The sequence below is a fragment of the Mixophyes fleayi genome, chromosome 1 (assembly GCF_038048845.1).
Source record: "Mixophyes fleayi isolate aMixFle1 chromosome 1, aMixFle1.hap1, whole genome shotgun sequence".
Taxonomy (NCBI): Eukaryota; Metazoa; Chordata; class Amphibia; order Anura; family Limnodynastidae; genus Mixophyes; species Mixophyes fleayi.
The window spans coordinates 82,233,513-82,251,007 of NC_134402.1; the positions used below are offsets into that span (position 1 = coordinate 82,233,513).

Here is a 17,495-nt window from a genome sequence, read left to right on the forward strand (position 1 = left end):
AACCCTCAACTGGTCTGAATTCCACCAAACAAGTATCTTGACTGCGTAGTGTGGTGGCCCCGGTACACAATTTGGTACCGAGGCCACAATATAATTAAAAAACCCTCCACGTGTCGGAATTCCACCAAACAAGTATCTGGACTGCATAGTGGGGTGGCCCCGGTACCCAATTTGATACCGGGGCCACATTACCTCCTCCAATTTCCAAGTGTAGTGTTTATAACATCTTAACACTACACTAATTCTAGCACGTCAAAACCTCTTGTTTTAAATAATGACAGGGCATTTAACTTTTGATTTAATTTATTGAATTTGTTGGCATTTTCTTTTACTTTTTGAACATGGCAAACGACTGTTGAATGGTCACATAATGCCAAAAAAAAAGTTGCAAGATGGAATTGTCCTTGGGCCCTCCCACCCACCCTTATGTTGTTGAAATAGGACATGCACACTTTAACAAACCAATCATTTCAGCGACAGGGCCTACCAAACAACTGTGGCTGAAATGATTGGTTTGTTTGGGCCCCCACACCAATAAAACAATTCATCTCTCCCTGTACAAACTAAACAGGCTCTAATGAGGAAAGATGTCGTCCTTATCCTCAACCTCTGATTCCTCTCCCCCTACAGTGTGTACTTCCTCCTCCTCACACATTATCAATTCGTCCCCGCTGGACTCCACAACCACAGTCCCTCTGTACTGTCTGGAGGGCAGTGCTGTACTTCATTGAGGAATTGATTATTCATTTTTATAAACATCATTTTTTCAACGTTGTGAGGAAGCAACCTCCTTCGCCGCTCACTGACCAGGTTCCCCGCTGCACTAAAAACTCTTTCCGAGTACACACTGGAGGGGGGACAACTCAGTTAAAAAATAGAGCCAGTTTGTACAGGGGCTTCCAAACTGCCTTTTGGAGTTCTACCACGTCACTACCTCTAGTTAATTTAGATTGCAAGGCTTGTAAATATAAATACTTTGAAGATAAAAAAAAGCAGGCTGCACAGACTGTGGAGCTAGAAAGTGAAATTAAATGGACCACGTTACTTTGGTGGCTATCTATGCCCCCCCCCCCCGCCCTACACTTGTAGTTGAATATAAATAAAGCAGCCTGCATAGACTGTAGAACTAGCAATTCAAATATACAAAGAAATGGACAAAGGCAGTTTGGTATCTGTCTGCATCAGATCCCCTCTCCACTAGGAGTAAAACAGAAAACTTTTCAGCCGTTATATAATCTAGAATATAAATAGAAATTGAGAAATGCAATTTGGTATCTGTCTGCATCATAATCATCAACATCCTCCTCAGCGCCAGCTACATCAATATCCTCCTCCCAGTGCACAACATTCACACCTTCATTAGCCAAATCTGTAACTGGACTGTGGGTGATCCTTCCAGCATATGCAGAGGGCGTGCTGCAAATGCTGGATGGAGTCACCTCTTCCCGTACAGTGATGGGAAGGTCAGGGTTCACAACCAACAACACCCTTGGACTCGCCTTGGGGATTTGTGATGTCATCTGTTTAGAAGGCAGAGTTCTTTGCTGTTTTGTTGTTGTTGCTGACAGCATAACTCTCTTAAATTTTTTGTAGGGGGGGGGAGGAGGGCTTTGATCCTTGGGTGAAGTTGGACCACTAGTCATGAACACGGGACAGGGCCTAAGCCGTTCCTTGCCACTACTTGTCGTAATTGGCATATTGCCAACTTTACGTTTCTCCTCAGATGATTTTAAGTTTCTTTTTTTGCTGTTTTTTGAGAACTTGGGCTTTTTGGATTTTACATGCCCTGTACTAGGAGATTGGGCATCGTGCTTGCCAGACGACGTTGATGGCATTTCATCGTCTATGTCATGACTAGTGGCAGCAGCTTCAGCATTAGGAGGAAGTGGGTCTTGATCTTTCCCTACTTTATCCTCCAAATTTTTGCTCTCCATTATATGTAGCACAAGATACTGCAGAATGTGTGAACTTGGTAATATTGCAGTACCAATGGACTTATAATGCTGGATTGGTTTTGCAAATTTGGTTATAATTATTATATATTTTTTTTTTTTTTAATTTTTTATTATTTTTTACTTTTTTTTTATTTTTTAAAAACTTGGGAATAATGGGGAAATAACTATGCCCTTAGAAGCACAGAGCACAGGACACAGCACCACTGGACTGAACAGGACACGGCACAGGACCCAGCAGCACTACGGAACTCAGCAGGACAGAGCACAGGACACAGCACCACTGGACTGATACTGCAGAATGTGTAAACTTTGTAATATTGCAGTACCACTGGACTTTTACTGCTGAATGTGTGAACTTGGTAATATTGCAGTACCAATGGGCTTATACTGCAGGATTGGTTGTGAAAATTTTGTGGTAATTAAAAAATATTAAAGTAGTTTTTGGTATTTTATAAAAAAAACTTTTTTTTATTTTTTTAAACACAGGGGAATATTGGGGAAATAACTATGCCCTTAGAAGCACAGAGCACAGGACACAGCACCACTGGACTGAACAGGACACAGCACAGGACCCAGCAGCACCACTGACCTCAGAAGGACAGAGCACAGCACACAGCACCACTGGACTGATACTGCAGAACACAGCACAGCACAGCACAGCACAGCACAGCACAGCACAGCACAGCACAGCACAGCACAGAACTAAACAGCACAGAACTAAACAGCACAGAACTAAACAGCACAGAGGACCACCTAACACACCCTCCCTCTACCCTGATCAATGCCCGAGTGAAGATGGCGGCGACTAGCGGGGAATTTATAGGATCCGAGTATCGCGAGATCCGACAACGGGATTATGAGTCAGAGCCTCAGTTTCACTTTTGAATTTGGCGCCAATACCCGGATCTGTCTCGGATCCGACTCGGATCCGCAACGTTCGGGTGGGCTCGGATTTCAGAAATCCGAGCGCGCTCATCCCTATATTAAAGTATATGTATTTGAATATAATGTCATTACAGTCCCTGTTGGTGTAATGGTCAAACGTCCAAATACTTTTGTCCATATAGTGTATATTAAGCTACAAATTGACAGATGGTGCAAACAGATTATCAATTAAAGCAGTGATTTAGTAAAAAAAGAAAAAAAAAGAAAAATTAGATACATACCAAGTCTCTTAAGAAATCCCACTTCTTGGCACCCATATCGTAAAGCCCCACACCTCCATCCATGAAGCAACAGACGGCATGACCAGGAGGCAGCGAGAAGGCTTGGTTCTGTGTTAGCGTTGGAGGAGGTACAGCCTCACTGGTTGATGATATGTAGTGGTTTTTTGTAGGGGACTGTGCTAAAAATGCTCGTTAGGAAAAAAAACAGAATATGGTATTTATTTATATCAGTAAATTATCAAAGAATAACCAGTGGTGGAAGTGGGCAGGTATACAATGGCATGCCATACTGCCACTTCACCTACTGCTTTCATTGTAAATATCTAATTTCATTCACTAATATTTTTCATGCCACCATTCTAAATCTCCACTTCAACCACTGGGTATAACAGTGTATATTTTCTGAAATCATATAGTTACACAATAGAACATACTTAATTAGAATCAACTATATTTCATAATTTTTGCATCTGTCTATGCACATGATTTTGGATTTGTATATAGCTAATAGATGTGAAAAATATACTACACAATATTACTGTAAGAAAAACAGAAAACAGTATCAAGAAGCAACAAGTCATTAAGGGACTCATTAAGGGTACTCATGATGAGTTAGACGCACGTTTATTTGCCGATTTATCTGCATGTGACACTTGCCCCTTCTTATGACTGGAGAGGCGGAATGTGGAAATGAAGGGCGGCCTAACATAAAGTACAGTAAGGGTGTTTTTAAGTAACTGCGAGTAATGCAGACCTGCGCGTAGACGCAGATAGGCCTGTCAGTAGCCATACCACTAGTGGGCACCAAAGGGCTGGTGCAAATACAGCTCCTATTGAGTATCCTTACCCTGTTCCACAGTCTTGGCATAATGTGCAGTGCTAGGCTTGCGCCAAATATACTGCCTAGTGATGAGGCTAAAAAGTTTACTTTTGGGAATCTATTCAATTCCGTGTTCATGTGTGATAATGCTTCATGTGTGATAATGCTTCATGTGTAAAAAAAGTGCAGAATTTTTTCTCCACCTCCTGACCATATTATTTCTTTATATTATCCACACTTATCCTTATAGTGCTCCAGATATTATTTAGGTGTATCTGGGCAAATATACTTATGCAATTAATTATAGTTTGTGATTTATTTAGAATTAATTTAAAACAAAATGTATAACTTTTTAAATGTATTTTAAAGAGTACTTTATGTCGATCAGTTGTAAAAATTTCCTAATAGATTCACGTTGACTCCATGATGTAATTAAGTAAAAAAACAAAATAAAAAGTGAATGATGCCTATGGAGGTGAATACTTTTAATAGCAGCTAAACTTAGTGTAAAGCTGAGGTACAAATCTTGTTCCTGATTTAAACTTTCTGCATATCTGATGTTACATGCACATTCAAAGACTTTTTCGGGTTTTTGGTTTTAAAACAAGAACAGCTTTAAATTACAGAAAAGTATGTAACTTTTGTTTGCCACTTATGTTTTGTTTTCATGTTTAAAATAACATAATATTGTGATGCTACAATTAAAATTTACTGTGAACAAATTATATCATATGCTATGATACCTACATCTCCCCTCTATTAGATAATACATTTTATACTAAGATCTAGCGGACCATAAATCAAATCGGATGCGGGGCTCAAACACAAACAGCATTATTTATTAATCTGCAGTTTGTAAATAAATTGCACGTGGTTTACCACAAACCGCTTTCAGTTTACAGTAAACCATTGGTTTGCAAACCGAATATCATGCTAAAACCGTTAGTTTCTGTTTTAAACCTTTGCGATGCATGTGATTTTGACTTACATGTATCTTTAAGATACCCCTTTTAGGAGGTGTATCTTTGCCCCATAAACCTGGTGTAATGTATTAACTGGTTGTTTTAAAAACTGTTCAGAAAATCGCACATAAAGATGCAATTTTTTATAGGTGGTTCTGACTGGCGAGATTAGTCAAATTGCATGCACTAAATGATGCCTGATACCTAAAAGTCCCTGATTCCCAGTCAATAGCTAAAATGTGACCACTAAATAGCTGGAAAAATATGTTTAGTTATATACCATATATACACTGTATCATAGATAGGTCATACTTGTCAAATCTCCCGGAATGTCCAGGAGACTCCCGAAAATCGGGTAGGTCTCCTGGGCAGGCAAATATCCCGCATATGGCAACATGCTCCTCAAAATAATGCGATTCGCGGGGAATTGCTCATTTTGGCCCTGCCCCTGCGAAAAAAACGGCATTTTATTGCGGGGGCGGAGCCAAAATGACTTGAATTACCGCGCCCCACACATCCCGCCCTCCAACCACGCCCCCCTGCCTGGGATCTCTCTGAATTAGCTTGCCAAAGGTTGGCAAGTATGAGACAGGTACAGCCATAAATCAGACAACCTATTATGAGCATCATACTCAAACCACATCTGACTAATCTTGTCAATGATACATTGGATTTTTTGTATGGATCACAAAACTGGCTTTGCTGCTTGCAGTCTGCCTGTTTGAAAGAGTGAGGCTTGATATTTTAAGAACCGCACATTGATACCCACCCCCCCTTTCCCCCCAATATACAAGAAATATATAACTTTTTTGTTATTGGAGCATATATTGTACTCACTTTTTTTCTTAGGAGGAGAGTTGAGGACATGCAAAGCGTGGAAGCCAGTCTTCTTCAGTTTAAAATTATCTATAGGGGTCGTTTTAGAGACATTCCATACCCGTAATACACCAACCTGGGAATCTGAGTATATTAGAAATATATATTAGAAAACTGAAACCTCCATTATATTACAGACCTTTATATAATTAATGATAATAATAATAATAATAATAATAATACCAAGTACTCATCTTGGACACACATCCTAAAATGCTTAGCAACCTATGCTGGTGCATAAGTATAATTAACTGTTTGCTGCAGCTAATGCTAACTGAAAATATGTTGCTAGTGATATTTTTATCCAATGTAAGTCTTCTAGACAACTGCTGTTATGTTACGCTCTCTCTGCATCACTGATGCCAAGCTCCAAGCCCGTAACCTCCGCCATGTCACATCTGTATAATAAAAATGAATGCTCTCTACATGTAATTAAAAATCATCATATAATTGTAAGCTGACAGACATATATAATAAAATTTGGTAACATGAATGATTTAATGAAAGGAAATTATTGAAAGGAAAGACTGCCATTGCTGTAATTCTGCTGCCCCCGTGGGCTGGTATATACTGTATGTCATCCAACATTGTCAATATTCATTTTCTGCTTTCTACCCTTACTAAAACACTCCTCCTTGCACTCTACTCCAATATAATAGAACAATGTCTATAATGCCAACGTGGCATTAGTTATGTGCTTATGGACTTAAGGAGCAGCGAGCTGGTCATGGAATGTCAAAGGTTTTCATCATAGCCTAATCATATTACAGTTGGGTAAATATATGACTTCTAATGGTTATTATAACAATACCAGTTTTACTAATACATTAGTGTGATACATATTAAAATATCACAGCTATACAACTGCAGTTAGGTTCAGTGCTGAAGACAATTTAGGTGAAGTTAAAAATACGTCCAGAAATCTTTTGGTAAAACTATTTACCAAAGACAGAAAAAAACCAAATCTGTCGAAAACTGGATATTTTGTATGTAGGTCTTCACTTTATTTATCAAATCCTCCTGGCCTGTAGGCATCATTGCCTGTGAAACTTTCTGTGGCGGTGATACAAGTGCGCCCTGTGCGGATGGATTTGGCATATGCGCAGTGAACTGCTATGGGGCTGGGTAATGAACTGTTACGACCCTGATGTCAGCATCATATGAACATTTGATAACCAATAAACAGTGAACGATTCCATCCAAACCTAGTTAGATCTGTTGGGATATAACCTAGCATGACACAAACTGTGCTAGCTATAGCTATAATTTGCTTATCTGTTAATCTAGCAAAGGGTCTGGTAATTTGGCAAAGGCCCAAACAAATTAATTGAGAATATGAAGCTGCAAAAGTATTTGAAGGGAAGAATACCAAGAGAAGCAGCCATATGAATGACAACCATTGCCATTGATGTATAGACAAATATTTTTTATTGGTCGTACACACTTTTGTAAACTACTAGAACGTCTCCACTATCTACCTGTTTCTTATAATATAGTATAAAGTTTATACAAACGTTACAAGTCTTGCAGAACCGGAGATACATTTTGCATAATTTGAAATGTATACCTCAATATACAGTCAGTCCTGTTAGATTACATAGAAATTTTATCTGCTCAAAAAAGTTAATCAGTACACATACTAATTATTAGGAATGTAGCTGCAAAAACATATACATATAGTGTATAAAGTCATTCTAAATATACACTAGATATGAGCGAAGTGTGACAAAATTTGGGGTGAATGTAGTTTCACCTAAGAAAAGGCCATTTCTGGCCATTTCCACACTGTATTTGTAATTTTCCATTTTGTGGAATCTATAATCTCTAAATAGAGCTAGGACTTCACAGCGACACAAAATGAACCCTAGTATGTGCATCTGTGTGAAAAATTTCATGACCGAATATGGAATACTGCAAATATTTTAAGGAACGATTTTAAAAATGTCAACTCTACATATTACATTCTTTCTTATCTCTTTAATTTACCATTTTGTATCTGATCAGGTATAACATAAAAAACTGAATTTTATTTGGGGAAATTCAGCTCATGACAGAGGATTCAGTAAGGTGATGTATGAGAATAAGATTTAGACTTACCTCCTGTTATAAACATGCCTGGAGCTGAGGGAACCCAGGCCAAGCACTGAACAGATGCTGCTGCACTTGGAAAACTGAATGTTGTGATGCAAGTTAAAGACTCCGAGTCCACCAATCGGATCCCATTATGCAAATTAGCAACAAGAAGGTAATCTGTGGAAAGTGGGTCCCATTCTAACGCTGTCACTGGATCTTCCTCGTCTGTTCCCTCCAGGGACTCCGGTCTCAGAACATGTTTTTGGCTCTTGCAACCTTAAAGAAAAACCAAAAACTAGATGTTTATCACAGAGAAAACTACTTGTGTCAAGGACACTGGGCCCAGTTAAAACATGAGTTTCCAGTCCTGAAAAGTATACCATAACTCTTTTTTTAGTGAAAAAGGGTCAAGGAGAATGGATAGTGCCAGATTTTTTAGATCTGGAAAATATTTTTTTCCTCCAAAATCCCTGTTTTTCTTTAGAGTCCCCAGTTGCACATCATCATTTCCATTGCTCTGTAAGCTATAAGTGATTCCCACCTGTCCAGAGCCGTAGACTGCTGATTGTAGGTGTGGCCATCTATTTCCACCACGTTCCTTCATCTACGGACCACAGTTGCATCCCTTAATCCACGAGCTCCTGTACAATATAACCACCACAACTACCTACAACCAGTGTTTCATGGCTATGGACAGGTTGAGAAGCAGAGTTTACACGCACTCTCCCATAATAAGCGCATTTTTAAACACATTAGAGAACCTGTAGATGATATTATAGGTATATTCTTATTCTGTGGTTTGTATAAGAAGTTGATATTCTTTTATCATGTATGTTGAAGCGTGTAGTACCATGTTCACCCAGGAAGTGCTGCATGCAATCTGCAGACATCCTCCTGTCCAGCAGACAATTTTGATTTAAAACATTTTTATAACCCAAACTAAAGGTTAATGAATGACTTCCATGTAAACTTTTGAACCATGAATTACTGAAACATATTGGCTATTATTATGGAAAATGTTGCTATATAAAAACTAAGAATAGATTCTTTCCATTTTGTTTTGAAGCATTAGGATATATTTACTTCATTAAAAGTCTACTCGTTAGGATTTATGATTCATCACAGCTGAGGACACAACATGTTTATTAAGTACACACTTGATAAACATCATATGTCATATGAAAAGTATTTGTATCTACTATCTGTGAACTATTTAGATTAAGAACTACAAGGTAAACTATGAATTATTAAAAAGCATATTTTGTTAGTACTATTGAGCCAGTTGTGCGTATATTGTAAAGTTAAGTTGATACTTCCAATCTCCATAAATCTGCCCTTACAGATCTGCACATAATTGGGGCCTTTTGTGAGTACTGAGATTGTCCTGTTTATCTTTGTTTAACGAATAATTCCACATTTATTTTGGAATATTATAGAAAATGGTAATTAGCTGCACTAACCTACTGTCCACAAGGTGCAAACTCATATCAAAGCACTGCCTACATTTACATCCAAGTTTTGACTTCGATATTGAACATTTATTTCAACGAGTTGCTCATATTACCCATATGAATATATTATTTTAATTGTGAAAGTAAGGAGATACCAGGCCTGTCTTTATTCAAATAATCATATAGTTGTGGAACTTGTAATGTTAAATACACTGGACATTGGGGAGGTATATTTTCTATTCATTCTGTGATGTTCAGCATGGTGGCTTAGTGGTTAGCACTTCTGCCTCACAGCACTGGGTTTGATTCCCAACTATGTTCTTATCTGTGCAAAGTTTGTATGTTCTCCTGTGTTTGCATGCTTCCCCCCATTCCTCCCACACTCCAAAAATATACTAGTAGGCTATTTGGCTGCTATTAATTTGGCTTCAGTCTCTCTCGGTCTGTGTTTGTGTGTGTGTTAGGGATTTTAGACTGATCCATTAGGGCAGGGACTGATGTAAGCTAGTTCGCACATCACGGCCAATTGAATCTGCCCCATACAGTATGAAAATGCTATATTTGAAAAAATGCAAACGCATTTGTGTCTTTTGTTCAATTCTTTTATTCTTTTTTAAGTAACTGAGGATGTAAGTCTATTGAAGAAATATCTGTAGCAGTTACAGTTTAAATACATTTTCCAGTCTTTGCGCAGTTAATTCAATAACAATAATTAAGAGTGTTGCACAACAAAGATTAACAGTGTTTCACAAAGTGGATTTGCTAATTAAGGAGCAGTGACACTACACTGAATTATGTCCAATCATTAATTGCTGCATTAAAACAAAATTTCCTCAATTGTTAGGCAGAAGAAAACAAGTGTCTGTTCATTTACCAGAAAAACGCTACTAATACCGCTTTCATACTGCCGCCCCGGCAATATCCCGGGTTTTTCAAGCGGTTTTTCAAGCGGTTTTTCAAGCGTCCCAGCTCAGAAACACCATTCATACTGCACCTCGGACCCGGGAATTTCCCGGGTTGACCCCATTCATACTGCACAAGTCTGTGCCCTGGCAATTTGTGGGAGTCATCACCAGAGCAGTTTTCATTGGCTGAAAAATGGTGATGTCATTGAAAGATGACTGGTTTTTTGACGCATAAATATGATGCAAAAGTGGGTGGTAATCCTCCAGAGACAGGCAGACAGCCAATCAGCTAGTTTTCTGTGCAACCCGGGTTGAAAAACCCGGGTTGCACCATTCATAGTGCAGGCAACCCGGGTCCGACCCGGGAATTACCCCTCGATAAATCCCGGGTTGAAGACCCGGGTTTTTAGACCTAGGATTTTTGACTTGTACCATTCATACTGCACCAAGACCCGGGTCGTTTGAGCTCGCCCCGGCAAAAATCCGGGATTTTGGTGTAGTATGAATGGGGTACAAATCATCTACAAAAACAGAGGTCAGGAAATGTTTTGGCCTCTTCTAAACATGTATGAATTAGGGCACCAGCACCTAGATGTGTATTTACTATACACACAATGCAAGATTCATATAACTAATTATAAAATAAAAACATGAGTAAAGTGCAGTTGCAATGTAAAACTTATTTGAGAAATAATTTACAAAATCTCATGTGATCATTTAGAGCCAATCTGGAGCCATTTCTTTATACTGGAAGGTTTCATATAGTTTGAGGAGATCACATGAAGTTTCTCAGAAGAACGATGAGCATGTTCCTACCAGTACATGGGATGTTTACACTCTCATTAATACTCATGAATATTTGATACCTTGCCCAAGAAATGGCTCTGATCATTGATCTGTAGGTGACAACACATACATGGACTGCTCTTGTTAAATAATTTTACTCATGTATAAAATAGGACATCATTTTTTATTTAAGAACTGCTGCTAAAAAAATTAAGCAATAACTATTTTCCAAAAAATACATTATATATGTCAGTTTTTCACATAAAGGGCAAAACAATCCTTTATTCATAAAGTGCCAGCGTTGTCCATTACTGGAGACCAAGCTACAAAGCATGCATATGTTGTACTGTAGCATGCATTATGGCAATATACTGTAAAACTCTTTGAATACAGATTTAGTATACCCAAACGTACACATTGATCCTGCACACAACTGACATAATTCGGGGTACCAAGTCCAGGACCAGGATAGTTGACCAATGCCAGACGAGACATTGGTAAACATACTGCACACATAAGAACCATGTGTAATTGACTTTTTACCTGGCTGAAAAATGGAAAGGCTCCCATCTGTGTGTCCAAAGACAACTTTTCCTTTTTTCCTGGGATGCCACCGAAATAGACAAATATCTGACAGAAAACTATGTGCCTCTTTGTGAACAGCCACACCACTGTCTGGCCCAGCAATAGTCCAGATGTAAAGGGGACCTCTGTGTGACACAAAAGCCACCGCATCCACTGAGTTCCAGCACCAACTCAGAGAGGCCGGCATCCCTAGACAGGTGAAGTAAGAAGAAAAAATATCATACAAGGTTAAACAAAGAAAGACAAATCATACCAGTTGTGTTCCCAGAGAAGGAGCCATCCAGCAATTCCATGTTAAATGCTGGATAAATACTAGTAAACCTCACCAGGATTCTTTTAGGGGTGACATACAGAAATATATACATATACTCCACTTGATGAAAGCTTTAAATATAGGTCTAGGGATAAACAATATTATAACACATAAAGCATCAATGATAATAACAAATGTTCGGTTTGTCATGTGACAATTGTGCTGTGTCATTTTACCTTTTGTGCTGTCAAGTCTGGCAACCACTTTTTGCTCAGCCACATTCCAGATGATCACTAAATTGTCCGCACTGGCACTTGCAAACATGTCGGGGTTGTGAGGACACCAAGAGATGGCGGTGATTGTCTTTTTGTGCTCCGACATGATTGCACGAAGCTTAAATTCATTGTATCGGTGATCCAGCTTGAAATAAATAAAAATGAAAAACGTGAATCAGTTTTTTTGTTGCAAAGGCAGATATAATGCAATACTGTGTGTCTCCTATTACCCAAAATTCTGCCTCATGAAAACACTTATGTAGACACATTCATCAGGAATACATTTGCACCATTCTTGCTGTCTAAACGATTTGTGTAAACACAAGCTCCTTGTGGCCCACCGTCTCATTAAATCACTTATACATCAGTACTGTACATCTGACAACTTGGGCACCGTACTGAAGAAAATAGATGTGTTTCATACATATGTCTCATCAATTTATTTTAATGTAATTCTTTTCTTTATTTGCATTAGTATTCAGTGTGCACATCTGTGGGAGAATCAAAATTAATTTGCATTGACATTCCTATTGAAATTCAGGATTATAACTAAGATAAATTCACTTAATGATCATAATGAATTAGAATGTACCTTTTTCAAATGTTAATGCATGTCAGTTGTTGATGATATTTCGTTTTCTTTTCCCACCCCTAAAATAAAGTCACTGCCAATATTTCTTCTAAAAGAACAGACATGCTCACTTAGATCTTTCTTTGCCTTTCCCTCTGTCATTCACTTATCTCTGTTACATGGAAATTAATTCTGATTTGTTGCACTTGCAGTATGTGTTTAGTTTTTAGTCACTTGCAATCCATTAAAAGTAAAAAAAAATAAGAAACAGCTGCACACTATAAGGTACATTTATAAAAGTATCTAGTGTGCAAATGTTCTATTTAGATTTTTTCTTTTGAACCATGTTTACTACCTGTCCTTCAATATTTTCAATCTTCTTAACCTTCTCCACGAACATGTGCTGAAATACGTCATAGGTGTACAATAATATCGCAACATTTGTACACACAGAAATGATCTCAGACCACATATCTACAGGCATTTGATTTGAGTTCACACTCCAATTAAACCACATGACAAGTGCAAACGCATTTGACATATGGTTGTTTTTCTTGTGTTTGGATGCTTATCAGTGGTCACTCCAACGGGTAAATGTGAGTTTTACTTCCATTTTACCCGATGCATGAAAGGGTTAACACAGGTAATAACACTGCTATTGCAACAATTAATTTTGTTGGCAACAGCTTTCTGATCGGGAAGCCAATTTAACAAGGACCGTAGATTTACTTATACTGCTGCAATGGCTGTTCTGAAATTTCCATTTCACGGTGGCAATTACAGATGAAAATCATTGTCGTGAACATAGAGAACTTACAGTTATTTATAAGGGTTAACCCATCACATAATTGGGGAGAGTAAGGCCTAAATCATAACTGCAGTGTAAATATGGTATCAAATGAATCCATTGATAAGTTGAGCTACTAAAGTGTCTGTTGTGTGTGTATTTGGTGGCTCTGCCAGTGTTATAAGATAGCAGTGTCACCTGTAGCAGCTTCAAAGACCCCTGCCATGATCTATACTCTGTCTGGGATGCAGTTTTGACACCTGAATAGACTTTTAGGAACCGCTCAACATGGTGTCTGGCTCAAAGAGACCATGTGCTGACTTGGCTATATTTTATATAGACAAGAATAATTCAGTCTTAAAATATGCCACTTAAAATCAATAAAAGTAGTGATTAACCACATATGCCTCAATAACATGATGACGGGCAGCTCATATGTCAAATTAAGAATTCTGCCACCAGGAGAAGTTGAGGAAAGGAGTAAAAGATCAACTGATACCGTGTACCTAGGCCTGTTTGGTATCAATAGATGGGTAAATTCATAGGGGATCTATTAGTAATAAAATGAGTCTGTGTGACGCTCCACAGAAAAGTTAGGTCACATAGTAAAAGTACTAAATCAGGCAACATGCAAATGTTGATTGAAAAAAGTGTCACAGACCACAACCCTTGGAGGTGGAGACAGGTGTGAAAGTGTCTTTAAAAAGCTGAGACCAGTTACAACAAATTGTCAGTCTTTTGGGAAAATCAATCCACATTATTAAGCTGTCCATCTTCCAAGCCAACTTCCCATGGCACAGATTATACAACTCATGCAAATTATACTCTAAATGTAATCCCTTTTCTTTTAAATTGTTTTGCTTGTGTATGTCATAACAGTTGTTTATTGTTTTTTATATCTGAAAGCCCTGTACCTTTGTATATTAAATCTATAATTTAATAAGTGACGTCCAAATACTCTAACAAATCCATTAGCCTGTTAAGAAGAATATAGCTCGACCAAGTTAACCCTTTGAATGCTGGTGTGTGATTTATTAACACATTTGACTAACAAGCCTAGTTTGTGCTTGCATTAACATTTGTGTAACAGTCTGGAGGTGTGATGATTTACCCTTTGATTGCTGGTGTGGGCTTTGTTAACCTGTGGGTAGCCAAAACCCTTGTGTGCCAGTGTGGGACAGTATATCGGGGTCCTATTGCCCGTATTCAATAGGTGGTGGCAAAGCTGGTGGACCTGGCTCAAGAATTAAAGAATAATGAGGCACGAGCAGATTCCACAGGATTCAGATTGGATGTACTACTTGCACTTTCTGAAATATGCTCTTCCTTCAAATCAGCTGGAATAGATGTGTCATGTCTCATGATTTATGCTTATCCAGTAACAAGCTCTTCTAGGTGTGATTACCTTTTATGATCACTGATTTGCTATAGATCCTACAATTATTTCTGGCTGTCAAGTATTGCTAGTGAGCACCATGGTTTTAGTAACATCCTTGGTGTTTCTGTAGTTTTAGCAAAATTTTGTTAGCATTTTCAGGAATGTTGGGGCAAATAGTCTCTGTCACTTTAGGCAAAGACTTTCTCAACATTCTTCCCATCAGCAGTTGTGCAATAATTTGTTTATACCAGGGATTGTATATTACTTTGACGTATAAGTGTTAAATGAGGACACTCACCAATTTAGAATGATTTTCAAAACAGTGTCTGACTCACCCTTTCAGCTGGCAAGTTTGTCTGAGGACTAGAGTGAACTATTCGAAATCCCCACTAACAGACAAAGGGATGTGTCTCTCTACTGGAAAAGGCATGAAATTCCATAAACAAGGCAGCTGCAAGACTACAAAGAATGTTCCTGAAGTGGCAGAAGTATAATCTTTTCATACAGCCTAGGCAAATTGATGGTTATTGCTGAAACACTTTCCATAGCATTGGTACTAAAGGAATGGACAATGAAGAAGAACTTATTGATGTAAGTAGCCTTCTCTGTGTAATCCAAAGAAACATTAAGTTCTGAACTGCTACACTCATTAAAACAGTTAAGCAAATACATAAGAAGGGTGACTTATTCGGATAATACCATGTGCCCTCTGACTTAAAGAAATTTGTCAGTCACTGACAACCAACTTATGTTAGATTGTGATTTCAAAATGCTCCAGGCTTGAAATGCTAAAACCACTCCATACTACTATTCAGAGCATTTATCTCTCCAAAGAGGTAGACTGATTATATGTTGGTCTGCCATATCAGAGGACATTGCATAAATTGTGGAAACTTGTGTGGTTTGACAAAAAAATAGACAAACCAATAGATTTTATTGTCCCATTTTTTATTTTAAGGGACATGCATTTTTGTTGTGGATAATTCTAGAAATATCAAGAAATCCTCAAACTATCAGACAGAACATGCCACTTCATGTTTTGCCATTCCATAGACCAGGGTTTCCCAAACCCAGTCCTTGGGGCTCCCCAACAGTGCAGGTTTTCCGGATCACATGTGACATAATTAGGACCACCTGTGGATCTGTTACAATGTGTCAGTCAGTAATGAACACACATGTGCTCCAGCAAGGAGATATGGAAAACCTGCACTGTTGGGGAGCCCTGAGGACTGGGTTTGGGAAACCCTGCCATAGACTGTTTGCAGTCCCTCACATAGGGCCTCATTTAGACTTGGGAATACTTCAATTTGTGTGGTGTGAATATACACATATCAATACTGCATATGTGCACCAAAACCAAAATGTTTCCATATCTAGATTTGTGCATATCTTACACTTCTGCCTGAAGAGGCAGAATGGAGGGGGGCAAGCGTAACTTGAGTACAGTAACTGGGTGTTCCCATAAGTGTAGCATTCCCTTTGGAAATGCAACATAATCAGACCCGGATGCTTCCCAGATACTCCTTTTAGTAAGCATTTATCTTGCGGATACTGGAGGGCTGGTGTAACGATACGTGCTGATGATGATCACTGTCAACATGATATAGCCATTTAACTGGTTAATAAAGCCAACGTTTATAGCAAAATATATATATATATATATATATATATATATATATATATATAAAACATTAGAACAATTGAAAGCTTGGGAATTAATAAAGTACACCAAATAATTATTATTATTACAGGGCGGATTAACTTACCTGGTACACATATATAGCCAATGTGGCACAGTATGCAAATCTGTCTCCACTAGCAGCACAAACGTCTTTGTTCCATGGCTGACATCCAGCAGCCAGAAGACCTACTTGCTTTACTTGGGACATCTTCGTCTAGAACAAGCAAATTGCATCACATTAATTTCACTAATCAGAATGTAATTCTCTTCTGTATATATTAACTGCTATAGCAAAAGTGTTTGCTATAGCATACCTATGGTAAAAAGTAAATATCTAGTTTGGGCAATTGTGGATGAAAGGGGAAGTAAAACATCTTTGTGCTTGAAGTAGGTAAGTTACTACTACTACTACTACTACTTACTACTTAAGTTACTCAATCTTCTGTACCTACTGTACTGTAGATGGAGAGTAATACAGCAGCATAGCAAAATGTGGGGCTTGGATGGTATAAATACTATAAGGTGCATAGTGCTAGGATAATTTGAATCTTTCATTCAACTCACACTATGAGCCCCAATATAACAAAGATTGACTGGTGTGCATTGGGAACCTCATTAGCCACTTCCCCAATCCAGTTTAATATTGGCAGAACAGACCAAAACTGGTATAGTGGGATTTCATTAGTTGTTGGCTTTCTAACATCAGTTCACAGTTCACTGTTGATTCAATGCAGTCTGACTGTGCTAAACACTGCACAGTGAAAATGGCAGACATTGGCATGATGGATTCCTATGTGAGCACATGTGTGCTAAGTTGCACTATTGCATTACAGTGAGATTGGAAGAAGAGTAATGACATAGGAATCAATTTTTCAAATGCTTGCTATATTTCCAGTGTGTAAGGCAATTGGTATGGTCAGACATAGTGCACATACAAATTGGTATTTGAACAAGTCTTAAAGTGATTAAAA

At 38.2% G+C, this 17,495-nt stretch overlaps 1 protein-coding gene across 6 annotated transcripts in view; it reads right to left on the reverse strand.

Moving 5' to 3' along the window:
- WDR17 (WD repeat domain 17) overlaps positions 1–17,495 on the reverse strand; it is a 113,380-nt gene that overhangs the window by 64,491 nt on the left and 31,394 nt on the right. For 5 of the 6 annotated variants that reach the window (XR_012688253.1, XM_075197550.1, XM_075197559.1 and 2 more), the window contains 6 exons: positions 16,610–16,738; positions 12,069–12,252; positions 11,538–11,768; positions 7,877–8,128; positions 5,741–5,863; positions 3,122–3,309 (listed from right to left, as the gene is read on the reverse strand). Coding sequence is in view for 5 of the 6 variants with exons in the window: in XM_075197541.1 (XP_075053642.1) it covers positions 3,122–3,309; positions 5,741–5,863; positions 7,877–8,128; positions 11,538–11,768; positions 12,069–12,252; positions 16,610–16,738 (1,107 nt within the window). In the remaining variant the exon portion in view is untranslated. The remainder of the gene's footprint in view (positions 1–3,121; positions 3,310–5,740; positions 5,864–7,876; positions 8,129–11,537; positions 11,769–12,068; positions 12,253–16,609; positions 16,739–17,495) is intronic. The other variant, XM_075197531.1, reaches the window with a different exon arrangement.